Consider the following 21,205-nt stretch of genomic DNA (forward strand, 5'->3'; position numbering starts at 1 on the left):
AACCAGGCTGGCCTCGAACTCATGGAGATCCACCTGCCTCTGCCTCCTTAGTGCTGGGATTAAAGGTGTGTATCACTATGCTTGGATCCGGAAAGGAGACTTTCCATTCTTTTCAGTCACATAATAAAGATTATCTGTCTGTCTGTCTGTCTGTCTGTCTGTCTATCTATCTATCTATCTATCTATCTATCTATCTATCTATCTATCTATCTATCTATCTATCTATCTTCTTGAGACAGGGTCTTACTATGTAGCCCAGACTGGCCTGGAACTTGGTATGTAGCCCAGGCTGGCCTCAAGGTTTTGTTGTTGTTAAATACGATTTATTTTATGTGCATGGGTATTTTTCCTGGTATCAGAGGAAGCCAGAAGAGGAAGACCAATACCCTCGGAATGGAATTACAGTCAGTTGTGAGCTGCTATGTGGCTGCTGGAAATTGAATCTGGGTCCTCTGGAAAAGTGACCAGTGCACTGAGACACCTCTTGAGGCCCTCAAGTTTTTAAAAAGTGAAATTTTGGAGCTGGGAGTGGTGGCACACACCTCTAGTCCTGGCACTCAGGAGGCAGAGAAAGGCAGAGAAAGGCAGATTTCTGTGAGTTCCAAAACAGCCAGTGCTATGTAGTTTTTTGAGATCCCGTCTCAACAACAACAACAATTTTAAAAAGTGAAAAACGGGCTGGGGAGATGGCTCAGTCAGGTGCTTGCAACACAAGCCTGAGGACCTGAGTTCAGATCCCCTGTGAAAAGCCAGCTATGCAAACATAGTCTGCAATCCTAGTGTTGGGCAGGCAGACACAGGAAGATCCCTGGTCTTGCCAGTCTTGCCAAATAGATGAGATCCAGGTACCATGAGGGATCCTGTTTCCAAAAGCAAAGTAGGGATTGGCCAGGCATGGTGGTGCCAGCACTGGGGAGGCAGAGGCAGGCAGATCTCCATGAGTTTGAGACTAGCCTTGTGTATAAAGTGTTCCAGGACAGCCAAGGCTACACACAGAGAGAGACCCTGTCTCGAAAAACAAACAAGAAACAAAGTGGAGGGGCTGGTGAGATGGCTCAGTGGTTAAGAGCAATGACTGCTCTTCCAGAGGTCCTGAGTTCAATTCCCAGCAACCACATGGTGGTTCACAACCATCTGTAATGAATCCGATGCCCTCTTCTGGTGTGTCTGAAGACAGCTACAGTGTATTCATATACATAAAAAAGAAAAGAAAAGAAACAAAGTGGAGAGCAAAACACCTCTGACCAGGGATTGGGGATTTAGTTCAGTGGTAGAGTGCTTGCCTAGCAAGCGCAAGGCCCTGGGTTCGGTCCCCAGCTCCGAAAAAAAAGAAAAGAAAAGAAAAAAAAAAAAAAACCTCTGACCTTTGGCCTCCACAGAAATGCACATACATGTTGTGCACTCATACACATGCATATACACTACACACATATGAAGTCAAACAATTTTACTGAATCTATCCAAAATAGCATTTCTTCCAAAGTCCTGGGGTGGTAGCTCCTGTCTGTAATCTTTTTTTTTTTTTTTTTTTGGAGCTGAGGGCTGAACCCAGGGCCTTGCGCTTGCTAGGCAAGCGCTCTACCACTGAGCTAAATCCCCAACCCCCTGTCTGTAATCTTTTTTTTTTTTTTTTTTGGTTCTTTTTTTTCGGAGCTGGGGACCGAACCCAGGGCCTTGCGCTTCCTAGGTAAGCGCTCTACCACTGAGCTAAATCCCCAGCCCCCTGTCTGTAATCTTAACACTTGCAAGGTTAAGGCAGAGGACTGCCACAAAGCTGAGGCCAGCCTGGGCTACACTGTGAAGTCCAAGCCAGTCTGGGCTAGACAATAAGACTCCCTCTCTCTCTGTCTCTCTGTCTCTCCATCTCTGTCTCTGTCTATCTCTCTGTCTCTCTGTCTCTCTCTCTCACACACACACACACACACTGATCAATATTAAAACAAGGGACTCTGACTCTACCCTAGGTGGTAGAGTGCTCACCAAGCATGCATAAAGCCCTGGGTTCAATTCCCCAGCATGACAGAAACCAGGCATGGTGGGCAGCACAAGCCCATCATCCACCCTAGAACTCAGGAGCAAGAGGCAGGTGGATCAGAAGTTCAAGGTCACCCTCAGCTACACAGAAAGGTCAGCCTGGGCTTCCCACTTCCTTCATACGTGGATATGTGGATGTACGTATGTGTATAGATATGTACAAATATATAGCCCTAGCTGTCCTAGAGCTCTCCGTATAGACCAGGCTGGCCTCTGCCTCAAGTGCTGAGATTAGAGGCATGTGACATGCCACCTGCCATATGTGTATGTATTACTCATAAGTAATGAGTGTGGCGTACCTCCTTCATATGGGGTCTCTGAAGTTTACTCTTTTCCATTCAGAATCCATGTTTCTGTGTGTGTGTGCACGGGTGTGAGTGTGTGTGCTTGGGTGTGAGTGTGTGCTTAGGTGTGTGTGTGCATGAGTGTGAGTGTGTGTGCATGGGTGTGAGTGTGTGAGCTTGGGTGTGAGTGTGTGAGCTTGGGTGTGAGTGTGTGAGCTTGGGTGTGAGTGTGTATGTGTGCACGGGTGTGTGTGTACATGGTTGTGTGTGCATAGGTGTGAGTGTGTGAGCTTAGGTGTGTGTGCTTGGGTGTCAGTGTGTGTGCACGTGTGTGTGTGTGTACATGGGTGTGAGTGTGAGCTTGGGTGTGTGTGCTTGGGTGTCAGTGTGTGTGCACGTGTGTGTGTGCATGAGTGTGAGTGTGTGCACGGGTGTGTGTGTACATGGTTGTGTGTACATGGGTGTGAGTGTGAGCTTGGGTGTGTGTGCTTGGGTGTCAGTGTGTGTGTGCTTGGGTGTCAGTGTGTGTGCACGGGTGTGTGTGCACGTGTGTGTACATGGGTGTGAGTGTGAGCTTGGGTGTGTGTGCTTGGGTGTCAGTGTGTGTGTGCTTGGGTGTCAGTGTGTGTGTGCTTAGGTGTCAGTGTGTGCTTAGGTGTGTGTGCATGAGTGTGAGTGTGTGTGCATGAGTGTGAGTGTGTGTACATGTGGATACCTGCGGAGACCAGTCAAGACTATCAGATCCCCTGGAGCGGAGTCATGGGCAGTTGTGAGCCATCCAGAGTGGTTGCTTGGAACCAGGCTCAGGCCCTCCGGAAGTGCTCTTAGCCGCTGAGCCATCCCTCTAGTCCTTGGGTTTCCATTTGGTACATAGTACCTAATATCAGCTTTGCTTCAGGCAAATGGTTGTCATGCTGTGCCGGTGACTCACACAATGAAGGCAGGATTCCACAGCAGTGCTGGGCGCCCTGTGAGCCCATGACATAGACCTGAGAGGGCAATGTTGTAGAGACACGGGATGGGAGGAGACTGTGCATGGCAAGGCTTGGGAGACCCCACTTCCTGCTCTCCTGACGTCTTGCTGTGTCCCTCCGGGCTTCCAGAAATGTCACCACCACCTCAGAGAAGTTCAAGGCCAGTCCAATCAAGAGTCAACCCCTCTGGGCCTCTCTTGGCTCGGTTTATCAGTCTGTGCTTCCCTGACACCTGGGTCTCTGTACAGCCAATCTGCCAACTCTAACATGCCGACTTAACCAGTGGCACGAGTGCTTAGCGATACACGCTGGGCACCGTGCAATCTCTAACCCTAGCACCTGGGAGGTGGGGGCAGGGAGATCAGGAATTCAAGGCCAGCCTTGGCTACATAGTGAGTTTGGGTAACCTGGGCTACATGAAACCTGTCTCAAAACCAAAAACAATTGCTAACTTTCTCACGTTCTTCCAGACAAAGCTTCCTGCAACCTCCAGCCTCCCTCAAGCTCGTCCAGGTCAGTCACTGCTGCCTTTCTGTCCGGAGCTTCTCCTTTAAGGACCTGCAGCGCTCCCTAACTGCTTAGCTTCATTCACACTGGGAGGACTTCTCTGGTCACAGGCATTCTCCACCATCCTTCCCCCCTCCCTCCCTCTAACAGGGTCTCACTGTATAGCTATGCCTGACCTTGAAGTGGCTCTGTAGACCAGGCTGGCCTCAAACTCATAGATTCCCCTGCCTCTGCCTCCAGAGTGCTTTGATTATAGGTGCCTGTGTGCTTTCGCCACCCAGCTAACTCTGTGTGTGTGTGTGTGTGTGTGTGTGTGTGTGTTACAAGTGCCTAAGAAGGCTGGAAACTCTGGATTGCCTGCAGCTGGAGTTACAGGCAGTTGTGAGCTGCCCTGTGGGTGTTGGGAACTGAACCCAGGTCTCTGGAAGAGCAGCCAGTGCTCTTATCGGCAGAGCCATCTCTCCAACCCCAGACCTCACTTCTTAGTGAAACCCCTCCTTACACGAGAAAATACCAGGAATAGCAATTGTAACAGTTTTATTTCCGAAGACAAAAGCCTCTCCCCGGGTTTGAGGTCTAGGGTGGAAGGCTCAGAGTTAGGCTCTGAGTTGAGCTGAGTGTCTAGGTCAGGTAGGGCAAGAACAGACAGAGAGGGGACAGCCAGCCGGCAGGAGAGGCCGGCAGGAGAGGCTGGCAGGTCCTGGAGGACACTTTACACAGGTTCCATCTGCAGTTCCTCACCATCTGCAGGCTCTATCTGGTGGAAGGCAGCGTGAGAGCCTATAAGTACCAGGGTGGCTCCTGTAGGAAGTAGGAGGACAGGTGGTTCAGGACAGGCTCGCTCACCTGGCTCCCAGCCTCTCCCTACACAGACCCTGTACTCACCCAGGACCCAGAAGACAGCGGAGCCAGCACCGGCCAGCCAGAAGAAAGGGAAAGAGACACCACCAGCCAGGGCGTACTGATGTGCTGGGCTCACCTCACGGCCTGGGGACAGATGGTGTAAGACAGCCAGCCGTTCCCAGAGGTAACCAGAGCCACTTTGCACCCATCTAGTGTGACTCTGGAACCTTCCATGTAATAATACAGACTCCTCACATCAGGGCCTCCCACCCCTGGCCCTACCCCACCTCCCCAAAGTGACCTGTCCCCATAACGACCTTCCTCAGCTCCGCCCCTGCTCCACCTTCCCCAGGAGCCCCAGGCCACCTCAGTCTAGGGCCTGATGTTCCAGTCTGGTTACCAGGTGGCTCCGAGCCAAATCTGACCTGAGCATTTTTGTCCTTTTTTTTTTTTTTTTTTTTTTTTTTACTTTTTAAAGATTTATTATTTTGAACTATGTGTATATGCCCTGCGTGGGCATATGTACACGAGAGTTCAGGTGCCCGAGGAGGTGGCTATGGTGCACCCACCTGACTTGGGCGCTAGGAACCAAACCCACATCCTTTGCAAGAACAGTATTCAATTCTAACCACTGGGCCATCTCTCTAGACACTTAGTCTGATTATTATTTTTTTTTAAAGATTCTGAAGCCCAGGCTTATTTTGAACTTGGAGCAATTCTCCTGCTTCAGCTTCACAAGTGCTGGAATTCCAGGCACAGGCCAGCTTCTGTTTTGGGGATGTGTTCTCTGATGAGCTTCACAAGAATTTGGTTTGTGAGGGTTGGAGAAGGTGACCCAGCAGTTAAAAGCACTTGTCTTCCAGAGGGGCTCCTGCATTACACATTTTTTTTTCTTTTTTTCGGAGCTGGGGACCGAACCCAGGGCCTTGTGCTTGCTAGGCAAGTGCTCTACCACTGAGCTAAATCCCCAGCCCACACATTTTTTAAGGCTAGGACATGCTGGCCCTCTTCTTCAACCCTAGTACTCTGGACACAGAGGTGGGGGGAATCTGTGAATTGGAGGCCAGCCTAGTGAGTTCCTGGGAGACGACATAATTGGAACGAGACGCATTCCCTGCTCTCAATATATATAGAATATATATGCTTCCCCTCCCACCCCCCCACCCCCTGGCCAGGCTCTCCTATGCCTGAGAAACGTGTGCACCCTAGTGACCACTATCTGCAGAAGCCAAGTTCCAGTATTCCTTTGCCACAGCCCATCTTTGTCTGGTACTTAAACTTGCTGGGTCACGAAAGACTTGGTTTTTTTTTTTTTTTTTTGGTTCTTTTTTTTCGGAGCTGGGGACTGAACCCAGGGCCTTGCGCTTCCTAGGCAAGCGCTCTACCACTGAGCTAAATCCCCAACCCCCGAAAGACTTGTTTTAAGTCTCCTTGGAAACCCTTGGATTTCTCCTCAGAGAGTCTTCCTTGACACCTTTCTTCCCAGTGGGGCCTTTCCCCTCTGAGAATCCGAAGGTTTGGGAAGGAACACGGATCTAAGCCTGCATAAGGTCGCCATCTGGTGTCCAGTATGGGTATCTGCAGCTGATGTTTTACGTCGGGGTTTGGGAGGAACTGGATTAAGTCATTTACCTGAGACAGAGGTGCCAGGGGCTTTGGGGTCTCTCTGGGTTTGAGAAGCTGAGACTGGAGGGGAGCACCTGGTAGGTCTAAGCCCTTAAGGACCAGGTTAAATGACTCTAGTGTGCATCTCGGTAGGGGCCGACTTGAGTCCCAAATATTCGGAGGTTTGCATTCCGTGAGACCACGATCAGAAAGGCTTGGGAAGCCATTTGGGCAGGGGATTTCTCACCAAAGAGCACAAGCTTAGACTGCAACGTGCGCAGATAGAGAATGTAACAGGCGCCAAAGAAGACAGCCAGAGCCACCAGCAGCATGGGGGATGTCACCCTGGAAGAGTGTGGGAGACAGGAGTTAGGTATCCGAGGCTGCATCAGCCAGGTCCCTGTAGCTTTGGACAAACAGAAGTTACGTCCTTCTAGGTCAGCGAAGGTCACACTGCACCCTGGTCAAGTGGATGCAAGAGTACAGACTGACCAGGTCTTGTGGTGACAAAGGTGCTAACTGGTCTGGGCGGGGCCTGGCAGCCGGGGGCGGGGCCGGACTATCGAGGGCGGGGCCGCGGAGGCACTCACACGCAGTACAGGATGAGGCCCAGAAACACAAACACGTAGTTGCTTTGATAATACTCCACGTTGCGAACCAGGCGCTGGCAAAGCTCGCCTACGTTGCGGGGTCGCGAGAAACGTTGCTGGTCCACGAAGGTGCCCCAGGGCCGGATGGTAGCACGGCGCCGCTCCAGCCACTCTCGACCTGCGCCAGAGGGAATCAGCTTGGGTAGCAGGGTCCTAAAGGACGGGGCAGAGAAGATGAAGGCAGGAATAGGGTACCGGACCCCAGATTCTAGCATACATGGTCCCAAGGTTGACCTTGAACCCTGGGGGGGGGAAGGGTCCTAGGAGGAAGGTAACACAACTGAGTCCCTCCCAGGGGGTGAGGGGCTGAGATGTCTCTGAAGGGGAGAGATCTATGCTTGCGGGGGCAGGGACTTCTGCGTCTCGGATCTGGGGGTAACACCCTGCTTGCTCACGTGGCGCTCAGCCCTTCCACTTCGGCATCCTTCTGCTGGTCCTTCTGGGCCGCCATGTCTGCGCTGCAGTGAATAGAACCGCTGTAAATATCCCCGAGCCCAGCAGCACCTAGGCGGCCCCACCCGAGCCGGACTCAATGGAAGTGGCGCCGCTGGGAGCTCTAGGGGGCGGTAGTTGTGCCTCGGAGCATTGTGGGTGTTGTAGTCCTCGTGGCGTCAAGAGGCAGGTTTGCCTCGCAAGACATCTTGGGAGATGTATGCTAAGAGCTCGGGAGCCACTAGGCATTGTGGGAATTGTAGTTTCAAGAGGCGCAGAGTGGAATACAGCAGGTGGGCTGTCAGGACAGAGGATTTGATAGGAGTTGGAATAGCAAAAACAGGCGAAAACAGGCGATCTACATGCTTCCGTGGACCATGCAGAGCTGTCGTTCTGACTCCAGAAAGCTGATTCTGTTTGGGCAAGCCTGGGAAAGAGTTCATTTACCTTTTCTTTCCTTAAAAGAAAAGTACTGGGGCTGGAGGGATGGCTCAGTGGTTAAGAGCACCGATTGCTCTTCCTGAATTCAAATGCCAGCAACCACATGGTGGCTCACAGCCATCTGTAATGAGATCTGATGCCCTCTTCTGGTGTGCCTGAAGCAAGCTACAGTGTACTCATATACAATAAATAAAAAATCTTTAAAAAAAATCTTAAAAAAAAAAAAGGAAAAGTACTTACTTTGGAAGTGGGGCTGGAGAGAGCTTACTTGTTTCTCTTTCAAAGGATCATAGCTTGGTTCCCAGCACCCACACCCAGTGGTTCACAACTGCCTGTAACCCCAGCTCTAGCGGATCAGATATACTCATGTGTACATGTCCACACTCAGATACACATTATTTAAAAATAAGTGTTTCGGGGGCTGGAGAGATGGCTCAGTGGTTAAAAGCACTGACTGCTCTTCCAGAGGTCCTGAGTTCAAATCCCAGCAACCACATGGTGGCTCACAACCATCTGTAATGGGATCCAATGCCCTCTTCTGGTGTGTCTGAAGACAGCTACAGTGTACTCATATACTAAATATCAAAATAAGTGTTTTTATTTTAAAAGAAAAGATTTACTTTTATATGTTTATGTGTGTGCGCCACCAGAACAGGTTTTAGATCTCCTGGAACTGGTGTTACAGGGCAATCATGAGCAGTTGGGGTTCCAGTCTGGGCCACTCAGCAGGAAATTGTGTTTGGGTTTCCCACTTGAGGTCCAGCATTGCTTCAGAAGGTCAGTGGACGACCATATAGTGTACAGTTAGCCTAAAGACTAATGAGGGACACCACAAGGCCAGCCTTGGGAACCATTTGGTGGCAAAGGTCAGCTGGGTTTGACAGTTGTGGAAATCATTTCAGTTTCTTTTTGAGGACTACGCAAAAGTCTTTCTATTTCATAACTCTCAAGTCTCTGCTCCTCAAACACAGCAAAGATGGAGAGCAGCCATGTGGGAGGCAGGGTTTCCGGAGAAGGCAGAGGTATGTTGCAGAAAGTGGCAAGCTAATTGGGAGAATGCAGGAGCCTTGAATACAGGGGATTTTACGTTTGGTGTCTGGGGCAATTGGGAAAGGAGTCCTTTGGGACAGTGGAAGCCAGGACCCTCAGGTAGAGATGTGATGGGGTGGTGGGTGGTGGTAATCAGGTTCCTGAGAGAGGAGGCTCGTGGTAGATGGGTTTTGAATCAGTGGATAGGTAAGAGAGGATGGTACCCGTGAAGGCTGTGGGAGATGGGGCTTGGCTCTGAGCTCTCTGTGGCACTGCGAAAGCCAGGAAAAATATTAACAGGAACTCAAAAACTGGATAAAAATGCCCAATGCATGACTTCAAGGAGCCTTCCCCACTTCTGTCCTGTGCTGAGCCCCTCTGTCAAAGCCATGTTCCTCCCTGGCACTAGATGATTGAAGCAGAATTTGTGGGTGTCCCAGGACACCCCTCCCAGAATCATTTTTTTCCCGAGATCACCAGAGGTCACAGTACAAAGGGCTCCAAGCATAACCTTGAACTCCTGATCCTCCCTGGTCTGCTTCCCAAGTGCTGGGATTACAGATGTGTACCACTAGAAAATGGCCAGTTTTAATATTTTTTTCTTTCTTTACCACAGCTGTGCAGTCAAGGGGTGTATGTATGACCTTGGACTTCTGATCTTTTTGTTTCCAGTTCAAGAATTCTGTATGACCACAGAGGTGGCCAGGCATTGATGGCACATGTCTTTGATTCCAATACTTGGGGGAGTGAGGGGAGAAGGTGGATCTCTGTGAGTTCAAAGCCAGCTTGGTCTACAAAGTGAGTTTCAGGACAACTAGGGCTACACAGTGGAACCCTGGCTTCAAACAAACAAACAAACAAACAAACAAACAAACAACTAAAGGATCACAGATGTCTGAGTCACCTTATGTATGCAGGGATCAGGTCAAACCCAGAGCTTTGGTTAGTAAGTAGTCTGCCACCACGGCCACACCCCAGGCACCTGGTTATTTTAAAACCTTTATATTATTTATCATTGGAGGGAGGGAAAGAGAGACAGAGAGAGACAGGGAGACAGAGAGAGAACAGGGTGTGTGGAGATCAGAGGACAGCTTTCTGGAGATGGTTCTCTTCTATGTGTTTTGGGCTCAGACTTGGTTGCCAGGCTTGGCGGCTGGATGATACTGTAACCTGAAAAAGGATTACCACATTGGCCTTTTGGTAGGGTCTTACTATGTAGTCCCAAGCTGGCCTCAAACTCAGCTCCTTCAGCCTCCACCTCTGGAAAACTGGGATTAAAGGCATATATATGTACCATGCACAGCATCAGGGTGATGGTTTGAATATGCTTGGCCCAGGGAGTAGCACTATTAGGAGGTGTGGCCTTGAGGTGGGTGTGGCCTTCTTGGAAGAGGTACGTCAGTGTGAGGTGGGCAATGAGATCCTCCTCTTGGCTGGCAGGGAGGTAATCCCTCCCGAATGCAGTCAGATCAAGATGCAGAACTCTCCACTCCTTCTCCAGTATCATGTTTGCCTGGATGCTGCCAGGCTCCCTGCCATGATGATAATGGACTGAATCTCTGAACCTGTAAACCAACCCCAATTAAATGCTGTCCTTTATAAGAGTTGCCCCGGTCTTGGTGTCTCTTCACAGCAGTGGAAACCCTAACTAAGATGGTCAGCTTGGCTCTGGTGTGTTGGCATGTGACACATTCACTCATAGGGGCCCAGAGCATCCTTGCCACTACCTAGATCCATGCGCTGGGAGGCTGATAGGCCTGATGCCCTCTTTCAAACGGGCGTGCTGAGTGGCTCACCTCCAGGGAAGAAGTTTAACTATCCAATTAGGGTAGCTAAAATTAGAAGGATCGCTGCTGCCACCTAGTGGCGGGGAAGTGGAATAGATGGGGCTTTTCTTCCACCGTTGGGTACAAAATGCCCAGTGTATGCTTTGGAAATAGGTTCTGGGTCTATTAAAATTAAACAGCCCGGTTGGGGATTTAGCTCAGTGGTAGAGCGCTTGTCTAGCAAGCACAAGGCCCTGGGTTCGGTCCCCAGCTCCGAAAAAAAGAAAAGAAAAAAAAAGATAAAATTAAACAGCCCAAGAAGTACGAGTGGTGGTGTACGCCTGTAAACCTGACACGGGAGTCAGAGGAATGAGGATCACTGTAAATGCGAGGCCAGCCTGGTCTACATTGCAAGACCCTATTTTAAAAATTAAGTAAAAAAAAATGAAAACCCTAAAAACCATGCCAAGGGGATGGTGGTGCACACCTTTAATCCCAACACTCGGAAGGCAGAGGCTGGCAGATCTCTGCGTACAAGACAAGACCAGCCTGATCTACATAGTGAGTTCCAAGACAGCCAGGGCTACACAGAGAAACCCTATCTCTAAAAACAAACAGAACAAAGGGGCCAGATGGTGGTGGCACACTCCTTTAATCCCAGCTCAGGAGGCAGAGGAAGGCAGATCTCTGTAAATTTAAGGATATCCAGTGTTACGCGAAGATACCCTGTTTAAAAATTCAAACAAACAAAACAAAACAACACCCCAAAACAACACCCCTGACCCCCTCCAAAACAACCCAAAAGCAGGTACGGTATCTGACACTTAGGAAGCTGAGACAGGAGGATTGCCATGAGCTTGAGGCCAGTAAGAGTTATATATGAGCATCCTACCTCAAACGAATATCAAACAAATAAACAAAGGAATAAGTCATAAAAAGATGACTGGCTATTTCTTCCTATTGCCAGCAGCCCCAATGTGGACATAATTCAAACATGGATCACAGAGGACCCAATTAAAAACAAAATAAAACGGGGTTGGAGATTTAGCTCAGTGGTAGAGTGCTTGCCTACCAAGCGCAAGGTCCTGGGTTCAGTCCCCAGCTTCGAAAAAAAGAAAAAAAAAACAAAGAAAACCAAATAAAACAACAATAACAAAAATGGGGTTAGAGTCCCAGCATGGAGAGAGCAGAGACAATGCACATGGCTTTGTGGAGATGCTCATCTGTGTGCCACAGGGCCCTAAGCACGAAAGCACATTCATTTATTATATATAAGTCCACTGTAGCTGTCTTCAGATACACCAGAAGAGGGCATCAGATCTCTTTACAGATGATTGTGAGCCACCATGTGGTTGCTGGGAATTGAACTCAGGACCTTTGGAAGAGCAGTCGGTGCTCTTAACCGCTGAGCCATCTCTCCAGTCCATGAAAGCACATTCTTTAAGAGTTCATTTGTATGAACTTCAAGAGCAAATCCCCCAGTGAGGGGCTGGGGGCGTGGCTCAGTGGTAGAGCCCCTGCCTAGAATTCCCCAATGAGGGGCTGGGGGCGTGGCTCAGTGGTAGAGCCCCTGCCTAGAATCCATCAAAAAGAGGTAGAGGTGTGGTTCAGAGTACCAGCAGTCACCTGTTCCACCTCTCCAGTTTTGGTATTGCATATGCACACTAAAACACAGTTTAATTTTTCTCTTTAAATTTTAAATTAAAAACAATTTATTTAAGACACGGTCTCACTATGAGACCTTATCGCTGGCCTAAAACCTGTTATGAATACCAGGCTGGCTGAAACTCAGAGAGATTCACCTGCCTGTCAGAATTAAAGGGTGGGTCACCATGCCTGGCCTGATTGACTTTGTGTGTGTTTTGTTTGCGTGTGCGTCTGTGCACTGTGTGTATGCAGTGATTGCAGCAGCCAGAAGAGGGCATCAGAGCCCCTCGAACTGGAGTCACAGATCGTTGTAAGCCACCATGAGGATGCTGGGAATTGAACCTGGGCAAGAGCACTGAGCCGTTTGTGTGTCCCCCCGAAGTTTCTTGTTCTTTTCGTGACTTGGTGGTGTGAAGGCGTGAGGGTTGACCTCAGTGACAGAGGTGAGCGCGGTGACTCAGAGCTGGGATACGGTCTCAGTGCAGAGCCCAGATTTGTCATCATCTGCGCAGCTCTGTGGCCATCAAGTTGCTTCCGTCCCTGTCCCTCATACTGATGAGTGTTAGGACTGTGCTCAGGAAGGTTCTCGTCACCACTCTCAGGCCATGGTCTCTCTCAGGGCCCTCTCCACAGGAGGCAGAACCTTTTCACCATCCCTGTCCCTGTCTCTGCTTTCCCTGTCCACAATCCAACTGGGTCGAGAAATCTAGCTCCTTAGAATCCAAAACCCATGACTCTGCACCTTGAAAGATTTTGTGGCACTGCAACGAGCTAAACAGGGCTCGTGTGAGTCACCCAACAGTGGGCGCTGGCAGGGGGCACCCCATCTGCCCACAGCTCTGGCAGGCAAGTACAACACGCACACGTCTTTTCTCTCCCCACTGATATATTTGATAATTGTTCAGATTTAGAACCGGAGATGGCATTAGCCAGGAGACAGGGCCCAGGGGTGTAAAAAAGAGCCCAGGGAGAAAATGAGGGGCAGGGCTGCAAGGGAGAGAGGGGGAGAGACACAGAAAAGGGAAGGAGAAGAGAGGCAGGGGCTGTGGGGGGAGAGAAGCCAGCCAGAGGGAGAAATGAGGGAAAGTGAGAGGTAACCGAGGTGTGGGAGAGGAGACTGGGCCACAAGGAGAGAGGGGGGCCATGGGGAGAGAAGGCCCCTCCCCCCAGAGTACAAAATGGGGGACCGGAGAGGGCTGTCCTGGGCTGGGGGGCAGGGAAGACATGGGCGACGTGGTGGCTGAGGTCAATAGTAGGTCTCTTTCTCCACCCAACCTGGAAGGACACAGAGAGGAAGTGAGAGAGGAAGGCAGGCAGGAGAGCCATCTTAACAAGGGGCATTGACACAAACACAGGTGTGGTGGCAGGTCTGTCATCCCAGCACTGAGAAACTCAGGGCAAGAGGGACATGATTCACGCAGCCCGAGCCGCCTAAGGAGAACCTATTTTCAGACGTACAGTCACACTTGGAAAGAGAGTGAAAGGGAGTGGGGGAGAGGAAAGAGGAAGAGAAAGGACACTCTGAGAGGCACAGGGAGAAGGAGCCGCCTGCCCTCTGCTTCCCCTCCCAGCCTTTTACTGCCCCTGGCCATGCAGCCCTCACCCCCGGGGTTCCTGCGCAGGATGAGTTTGCGAATCTCATCATAGACGAAGATGAGGAAACTGTAGGGGAAGGCACAGAACCACCAGCTGGGCCTGCGGAGATGAAAGAGGAAAGGGGACACGGAAGATTTATTATATTGGCTGTGTGCGTGTGCGCGTGCGTGCCTGTGTGTGTGTGCGTGCGTGCGTGTGTGCGTGCGTACATGCGTGTGTGTGTGCGTGTGTGTGTGCGTGTGCGTGCGTGCATGTGCGTGCGTGTGTGCGTGTGTGTGTGTGCGCGTGCGTGCGTGTGTGTGTGTGTGTGTGTGTGTGTGTGTGTGTGTGTGTGTAGACCAGATGGCCAGTTTCTCAGGATCTTTGATGCCCTGGATCCTGAATAGGGCTGGGATCTGCAGTGTCCCTCTGTGAGGATGGTGGGGAGACTTGGTGGCATCACCCCAGGGGTGGCAACAGGGGATAGGGGACAGGACATCCAGAGAAACACCAGGGTAAATGGGTCACAGATTTAAGTCTGAGGTGGAGGCTACAGAGGGTATGGGGGTGTGGAGTTCCCACGTGGACCGGGCACTCACTTGAGCGGGTACATGCGAAGGGCCACATCCATGCCTGGGCAGTAGGACAGGAAGGCAGCGAGGGCCGTTTCCTCAAACAGTCCGAAGATCAAGATCTTATTCCTAGAGGTACAGGTGAGAGGCTAGACTTGGGGCACCCCACACCAGGCTCCCCTGACCCACAGAGACAGAGGCAGACAGACACTCAGACACAAATGGACATGAATGGACCACAACGCTGAGTCACCAGCCAATGATGATAAGGAAGTGAAGGAGGAAGGAAGGAGAGAGGGGGAGGGAGAAAGAGAAGTAGGGACAGGTTCAAGGAAGCAATGGCAAAAAGGGACATCTGGGGACCCAAGGCCCCCTCCTCCACCCACATAGACAAGCTTAAGGTCTAAAACACGAGACCCTCAAGAGGAAATCAACAGAGGCAAAACAGAAAGTGAAATGAGGGAGGAGAGATTCAGGCAACCCCCAGACCCAGGATGGGGTGCAGCTGCAGGCCCTCACTTCATGCCCTGCTGGAAGACGGAATTCCTCCTGGTCTTGCAAATGATCAGGTCAGCCCACTGGACCACCACTATGCTCACGAAGAAGGCTGTGTGGCACGTGAACTCAACCACCTTCCTCTGCTCATAAGTCTACAGAAACAAACACACAAAAAACCAAATGATATGAGAGTTGGGTTGCATCCTAGGACCACACCCCAGGCTCCCTCTCCACCCTGCCCTCTGTGCTGGGTTCCCAGGACCTCAGACGTGCCCTCTTTCTTGGATTCATAGCCTCTTGGGACCACTGAAAGAGGCATGTGTTCCAAGAAGAACAAATAATTAGACAGCCTTAATCATGTCCCTGTGGGTCTCCAAGAAGGACAGACAGCAGCCTGGCTTTGAAGGGATGGGCAGGTTTGTGAAAGAAAGCCTGAGCTGGGCTATGTAGGGAGTCCCAGAGGTCCCTTATTCAGGGCGAGTGGTTGGCTACAGCCCTCAGGACAGAGGGGTGAGCATGGGACTGGGGGTAGATGTTGGTCTGCTGCTGAGGCTCAATGCCCAGCCCCACTCACCCACTGCTGCCCGTAGCTGTCTTCCAGGTCGTTGACAGTGCGGTCATCCCAGTTGAGCCGGATGCCCACCAGGTTACCGGGCAAGAAACCATTTTCTGCCAGGATGACAAAGTAGGAGAAGAAACCACCGAGGGCCTGGATCATCCCTGGAGGGGAAGGGAGTGGAGGGGAGGATGAGGCAGGAGCTGGCAGCTCCGTGCTCCCCCAACACCAGCCGAGACCATCACAGCAGCCTGTGGACTGCTCCATTAACTTGCCAAAGCCACGTCATCTCCAGCCCCTGGTGGTTGGGTCCTGAGATGGCCACCACGGCGGTCCCCTTGGGGAGGGGGCTATCCATATGTATGACTCCCAGGCCCACTGTTCCCTGACTGGGAGCTTCCCAAACACTGTAAATACCCCAGAGGAACCCGACTTAATCCCACAGGGCTGTGACCCCAGCTGTTCGGAGACTGGGACATGAGGATGAGCTCAGGGCCTGGCCGGGTACCATCATGAATCAAGGTCAATCTGGCCTATTTAGTGAGACCCCATCTCAAAACAAAAGGTAAGAGGTCTGGGGATGTACTGGGGCAAAGGGCTTGCCTGCATGCGGTGAAGTCCCGGGTTTAACCCACAGTTAGTAAATGCCTGTAACTCCAGCACTTGGGAGGTAAAGGCAGGAGGATCAGAAGTTCAAGGCTGTCGTGCCCACTCAGTGAGTTGGAAGCCAGTGAATCGGTTATCTGAGACACAAGTACAACGAGGCAGCCGAGAGGAGGCTAGACTGGTTGCTTCGGCCTCATGGGCTTTGCTCTCTTAGACTTTCTAGGGCTCTGCTTACGTGCCTCCCCACACCCCCCAAGAAGTAGAAGAGGGGGGATGTAGGTCTCTCGCCCCATACTCTGAGCCCTCAGACTAGGCACACTTCCACTCTGCTGGACTGGCCCTTGACTCTGAGCCCCGGCAGTCCTCACCGATCTGCCCATAGGCCATGCTGATGAGCCTTTCGTTGACCAGTTTGTCTGTGCGTGGGTTCCTGGGCTGCCTCTTCATGATGTCACTCTCTGCAGCCTCGTAGGCCAAGGAGATTGCAGGGACCTGGACCGGAGAGAGGCATGCTGTGTGAACGGGGAGAGAGAAAGCGCAAGCCTGTGAGGGTGGCCCTCCCCTCCCCTAAGTGAGCCAGGCTTACCATGTCGGTGCCCAGGTCAATGCAGAGGATGGTGATGGTGCCAAGGGGCAGTGGGATGTTGGCCATGATGAAGAGAAGGAAGGGTGTGATCTCAGGGATGTTGCTGGTCAGAGTGTAGGCGATGGATTTCTTCAGGTTGTCAAAGATCAGGCGGCCTGTACAGGGAGGAGCAGGCTTAGAACTTGGGGTCTACTGGAGCCCCATCTCCTTTCCTGTCTAGAACTGACATTTTTAATATAGAGATACTAGAGATTGAACCTAGGCTTCCTGCATGCCAGACAAGGCTCTACCACAGAGCCATGCCTCCAGCCCCTCACTGGGCGATTCTAGGCAGGGGCTCTACCACTGAGCCACGCCCCCAGCCCCTCACTGGGGGATTCTAGGCATGGGCTCTTTCAGTGAGACCTTCTACCCACATACAGACCTTTGTATGCTATCTAATTTACCCTCACCCACTCACATTCACATCTACACCTCTGGACCACAGCCACACCGAAGGTGTGGAGTCTGGTAGCCTCTATCAAGGTTAAACATCCTTAACCCTGCTTCCAGGTTTACACCCAAGAGAAATGACTGTTTATGTTCACAAAGGTTTTCCATGGCATCGTTCATAGTAGCCTCAAGCCAGAGCCAACCTTGAAAGTTCAAGCCAGGTGAGCAGACCCTAAACTGTGGAGCCTTACAGAAAGGGAAAGGGAGACTCACGAACCTACAGGTGAGTCTGAGACATTACACTGAGTGACAAAGGTCAGACCCAGGGCTGCGACTGTAGCTCAGCTGGGAGAGTTTGTCGAACACGGGCAAGACCTTGCGTTCAACTCCTAGCACCACAAAACAAACAAACAAACAAACAAACAAACAAACAAACGAACGAACGAACAAACCAACCAGGTGTGGATACTGAACCTGGTGGCCTTTAATCCCAGGGCTACCTAAGACCTGTCTCAGATTAATATTGAAACAACAACAAAGAAAATCAAGAAAAAAGACTAATCCCACTTATATAGAAGACAACAAGCAAAACAGTGAATCTGCAGTGCAAGTGGTCAGGCCGGGAAGGGATTTTAATGGAGAGGAGTGTCTGTCTGCCTGTCTGTCTGTCTGTCTCTTATTTCTACAGTGTTGTGAATCAAACTCAGGACCTTTTATATGCCAGGCAAGCCTTCTCTCAATGTTGTTTCTACTGTCTAGAATCTGGAGAGCGTATGGGTGTCCCTACATGCAAAACCCTATCAAGTTAACTTGTGACACTCACGCCTGATCGAATGCTCAATCACAAACACGCCATCAGTATGATGCACACCAGGTCAAAACCTAAGAATTAGCATGGCCGGCCCCACCCACGGTCTTCCCCATGTATCAAGCTGTAGGGAAATCATTAAAAAAAAACCCACTTTTGTTTTATTGGTTCTTTTTAATAACCCACTTTTAAAACTGTCAGGTGCGATAGTGCACAGGAGACAGGAGAATTAGGAGCTCAAGGTCATCCTGAGCTACATAGTGAGGTCAAAGTTAGCCTGGGCTACATGAAATACCATCTTAAAAAAAAAACAGGCAGTAGACTAAAATAGGCATTTCTCAGAAGAGAATACACAAATAGGCCAGGCATAGCGGCACATGCCTGTGATTCTGGCACTCAGGAGGCAAAGGGAATAAGGTCAGAGCAACTCTGAGCCCAAGCCGGTCTAGATAGCAAGTTGCAGGCCAGCCGGGACTGTACAGGCAGCCTGTTTCAACAATAAAACCAGTGCTGGATATGGCAGTGCACGCCTCTAACCAGGGCACTTGGGAGACAGAGGCAGCTGGGTCTCCAGGAATCCCAGGCTGTGCAGAGTGATACCTGTCTCAAAAAGCAGAAGGAAGAATATTAAAAATGGGACTGGAGAGATGGCTCAGTGGTTAAGAGCACTGACTGTTCTTCCAGAGGTCCTGAGTTCAAATCCCAGCAACCACATGGTGGCTCACAACCATCTGTAATGAGATCTGATGCCCTCTTCTGCTGTGTCTGGAGAGAGCAACCGTGTACTCACATAAAATAAGTAAGTCTTAAAACAAAAAAAGAATATTAAAAACAAACAAAGCCCAGAGGTGGGAGTTAGTGGTGGCACACATCTTTAATCCCAGCACTTGGGAGGCAGAGGCAGGCAGATCTCTGAGTTCCAGGCCAGCCTGGTCTACAGAGCAAGTTTCAGGACAGCCAGGGCTACATGGAGAAACCCTGGCTCAAGAAATCAAAACCAAACAAACAAAAACAAAGAAGATACACTGTATTCAATATCAGGGCTGCACCACTGGGGAAGCAAAGGGCCGGGGATACAAAGTAAATTAACCAGCAATGAGACATTACATTACCCCAGTAAGGGTAGCTACTATCAAAATGACAAGACTGGTGCTGGAGGGGAGGCAGGGAAAAGGTCAGGACACACATTAGGTGTGGCGGTGGTGGCCCACTGGCGGGCATAGCTGCCTTCCACAATGTCAATTAGTACAGCTATCACGGAAAATAGCACACAGGGTTTCTTTTTTAAAAAACTTAATAATGGGGACTGGAGAAATGGCTCAGTCGTTAAGAGCACTGGCTGCTCTTCCAGAGGTCCCAGGTTCTCTCACGGTGACTCACAACTGTTCCAGTTCCAGAGGATCTACTGCCCCCTTCTGGCCACCATGAGCACTGCATGCATGTGGTGCACAGGCATTAACATGCAGACAAAACACCCACCCACACAGCCCAAATAAAATAATTTAAAAGAATTTTAAAAAATGAAATAGATGGTAATGAAGGTCTCTGTGCTGGGCACAGGAGCCCAAGAACCACATGATCTCCCTCACATATGGGATCCGAGAGTTCATTTTATTCGGGTGTGGTGTTACGCATCTGTAATCCCAGTACTCAGGAAGCCTTCCTTGGCAGGGAGATTGCCTTGAGTCGAAGGCCAGCCTGGACTACATGGTGAGCTTTTGTCTCAAAAATTCCCCACCCCCTAAAAAGGGGGCTCTGAAGAGCGGTCTCCATGGTTAAGAGTGGATGCTGCTCTTGCTGAGGACCCAAGTTTTTTTGCCAGCGTCCTTGTAAGATGGCTCCCACCTGCTCTAACTCTAGCTCTGGGACATCCAGCACTCCTGGCCTCTCTGGGTCCCTGCACAGGTGAGAGCTGGCCTAAGGTACGATGCGGAGGAACGGGTTATGGTGTAGCTCAGACATAGCATGTGCTTGAGAAGCACAAGAACCTGGGCTGCATCCCCAACACCATTAAAAGGGAAAAAAAAATCCACAGACGTAGGAAACTCCGGTATGCTGCTGTGGAACTGGTCAATCGTAGATTACACACAGCAAATGTCTCAAAGGCCAGGAGAAAAGGCGCCGAATATTTTCTCCCCTAAGAAGTGTTAACTGGGGGCTGGAGAGATGGCTCAGTGGTTAAAAGCACTGGCTGCTCTTCCGGAGGTCCTGCGTTCAATTCCCAGCAACCACATGGTGGCTCACAACCATCAGTAGTGAGTGGGATCCAGTGCCCTCTTCTGAAATCAGCTACAGTGTACTCATATAAAAAAAATCTTAAAAAAAAAAAGAAATGCTAACTGGGGAGACAAATGCGTGTAAGCTCATTTAACCGGTCACTAACACGCACGTATATCAAAATATCACATTAGCAGCAACCCATTAGGAGCTACAATTTTTCGTAGTCTCATGTAGTCCAGATTGGACTCAAACTTCTGATCTCCCGACCTTTACCTCCTATGTTCTAGGATTACAGGCATATGCCACCCAGCAGCTGGAGTTTTGTTTGCTTTGTTTGTTTGAAGACAGAATCTTACACTCTTTGGCTGTCCTGGAACTCACTATGTAGACCAGGCTGGTCTTGAACTCAGAGATCCACTTGTTTCTGCCTCCCGGGTGCTGGGATCAAAGGCTCGGCTAGCTGCTTTTTAAAATTATGTGTATATGGGTTTGTATGGGGGTGAGTGTCGGTTGCTCTGTAAATGAGTGCAGTGCCTGTGGAGGCCAGAAGAGGGCACTGAAGCCCCGGAGCTAGAATTAAAGACACTAGCGAGCTGCCTGGTGTGGATGCTAGGAACCACACTGGGGCCCTCTTTTTTTTTTTTTTTTTTTTTTTTTTTTTTTTTTTTTTTACACTGGGGCCCTCTTAACGGTTCACTCTTAACTGCTGAGCCATCTTCAGACCTCATCTTTTTTTTTTTTTTGGTTCTTTTTTTTCGGAGCTGGGGACCGAACCCAGGGCCTTGCGCTTCCTAGGTAAGCGCTCTACCACTGAGCTAAATCCCCAGCCCCAGACCTCATCTTTTTCAAGGTGGGATCTAGCTGGGTAATGCCAGCTGGCCTGGAACTAAGTCTTTTGCCAAGTATTACCTGCATACACCAAGCACGCCTGGTTAATAAGTGTACTGTCCATGTTTTTATGTCTCGGTTAAAACAAATCCAGCCAGTTATTGTGGCTCACACCTGTAATTCCAGCACCCAGAAGGCTGAAGCAGGAGGGTTGCTCTGAGTTCAAGACCAGTCTGGGCTACCTACATAGTGAATTGCAGGCCAGCCTGGGCTACTAACTGAGACCCTGTCGAAACAAAACAAAACAACAAA

The 21,205-nt window shown here is 50.4% G+C and overlaps 2 protein-coding genes across 3 annotated transcripts in view; both read right to left on the minus strand.

Moving 5' to 3' along the window:
• Window positions 1–4,319: 4,319 nt before the first annotated feature.
• Window positions 4,320–7,453, minus strand: Rabac1 (Rab acceptor 1). The gene is made up of 5 exons (NM_031774.2): window positions 7,293–7,453; window positions 6,838–7,050; window positions 6,495–6,592; window positions 4,685–4,786; window positions 4,320–4,600 (listed from the first exon to the last, which is right to left on the minus strand). The coding sequence occupies exons 1-5, from the start codon at window positions 7,346–7,348 to the stop codon at window positions 4,512–4,514; spliced, it is 558 nt and encodes a 185-aa protein (NP_113962.1). The 5' UTR covers window positions 7,349–7,453; the 3' UTR covers window positions 4,320–4,511.
• Window positions 7,454–13,080: 5,627 nt separating this feature from the next.
• Atp1a3 (ATPase Na+/K+ transporting subunit alpha 3) overlaps window positions 13,081–21,205 on the minus strand; it is a 29,138-nt gene continuing 21,013 nt past the window's right edge. The window contains exons 17-23 of one of the 2 annotated variants that reach the window (XM_017588775.2): window positions 16,606–16,760; window positions 16,388–16,511; window positions 15,432–15,577; window positions 14,879–15,009; window positions 14,387–14,488; window positions 13,816–13,907; window positions 13,081–13,487 (exon numbers count right to left, since the gene is read on the minus strand). In XM_017588775.2, coding sequence (XP_017444264.1) covers window positions 13,459–13,487; window positions 13,816–13,907; window positions 14,387–14,488; window positions 14,879–15,009; window positions 15,432–15,577; window positions 16,388–16,511; window positions 16,606–16,760 — 779 coding nt within the window. In that variant the 3' untranslated portion in view covers window positions 13,081–13,458. 2 annotated transcript variants of the gene reach the window in all.

Source organism: Rattus norvegicus, chromosome 1 (genome assembly GCF_036323735.1).
Source record: "Rattus norvegicus strain BN/NHsdMcwi chromosome 1, GRCr8, whole genome shotgun sequence".
Taxonomy (NCBI): domain Eukaryota; kingdom Metazoa; phylum Chordata; class Mammalia; order Rodentia; family Muridae; genus Rattus; species Rattus norvegicus.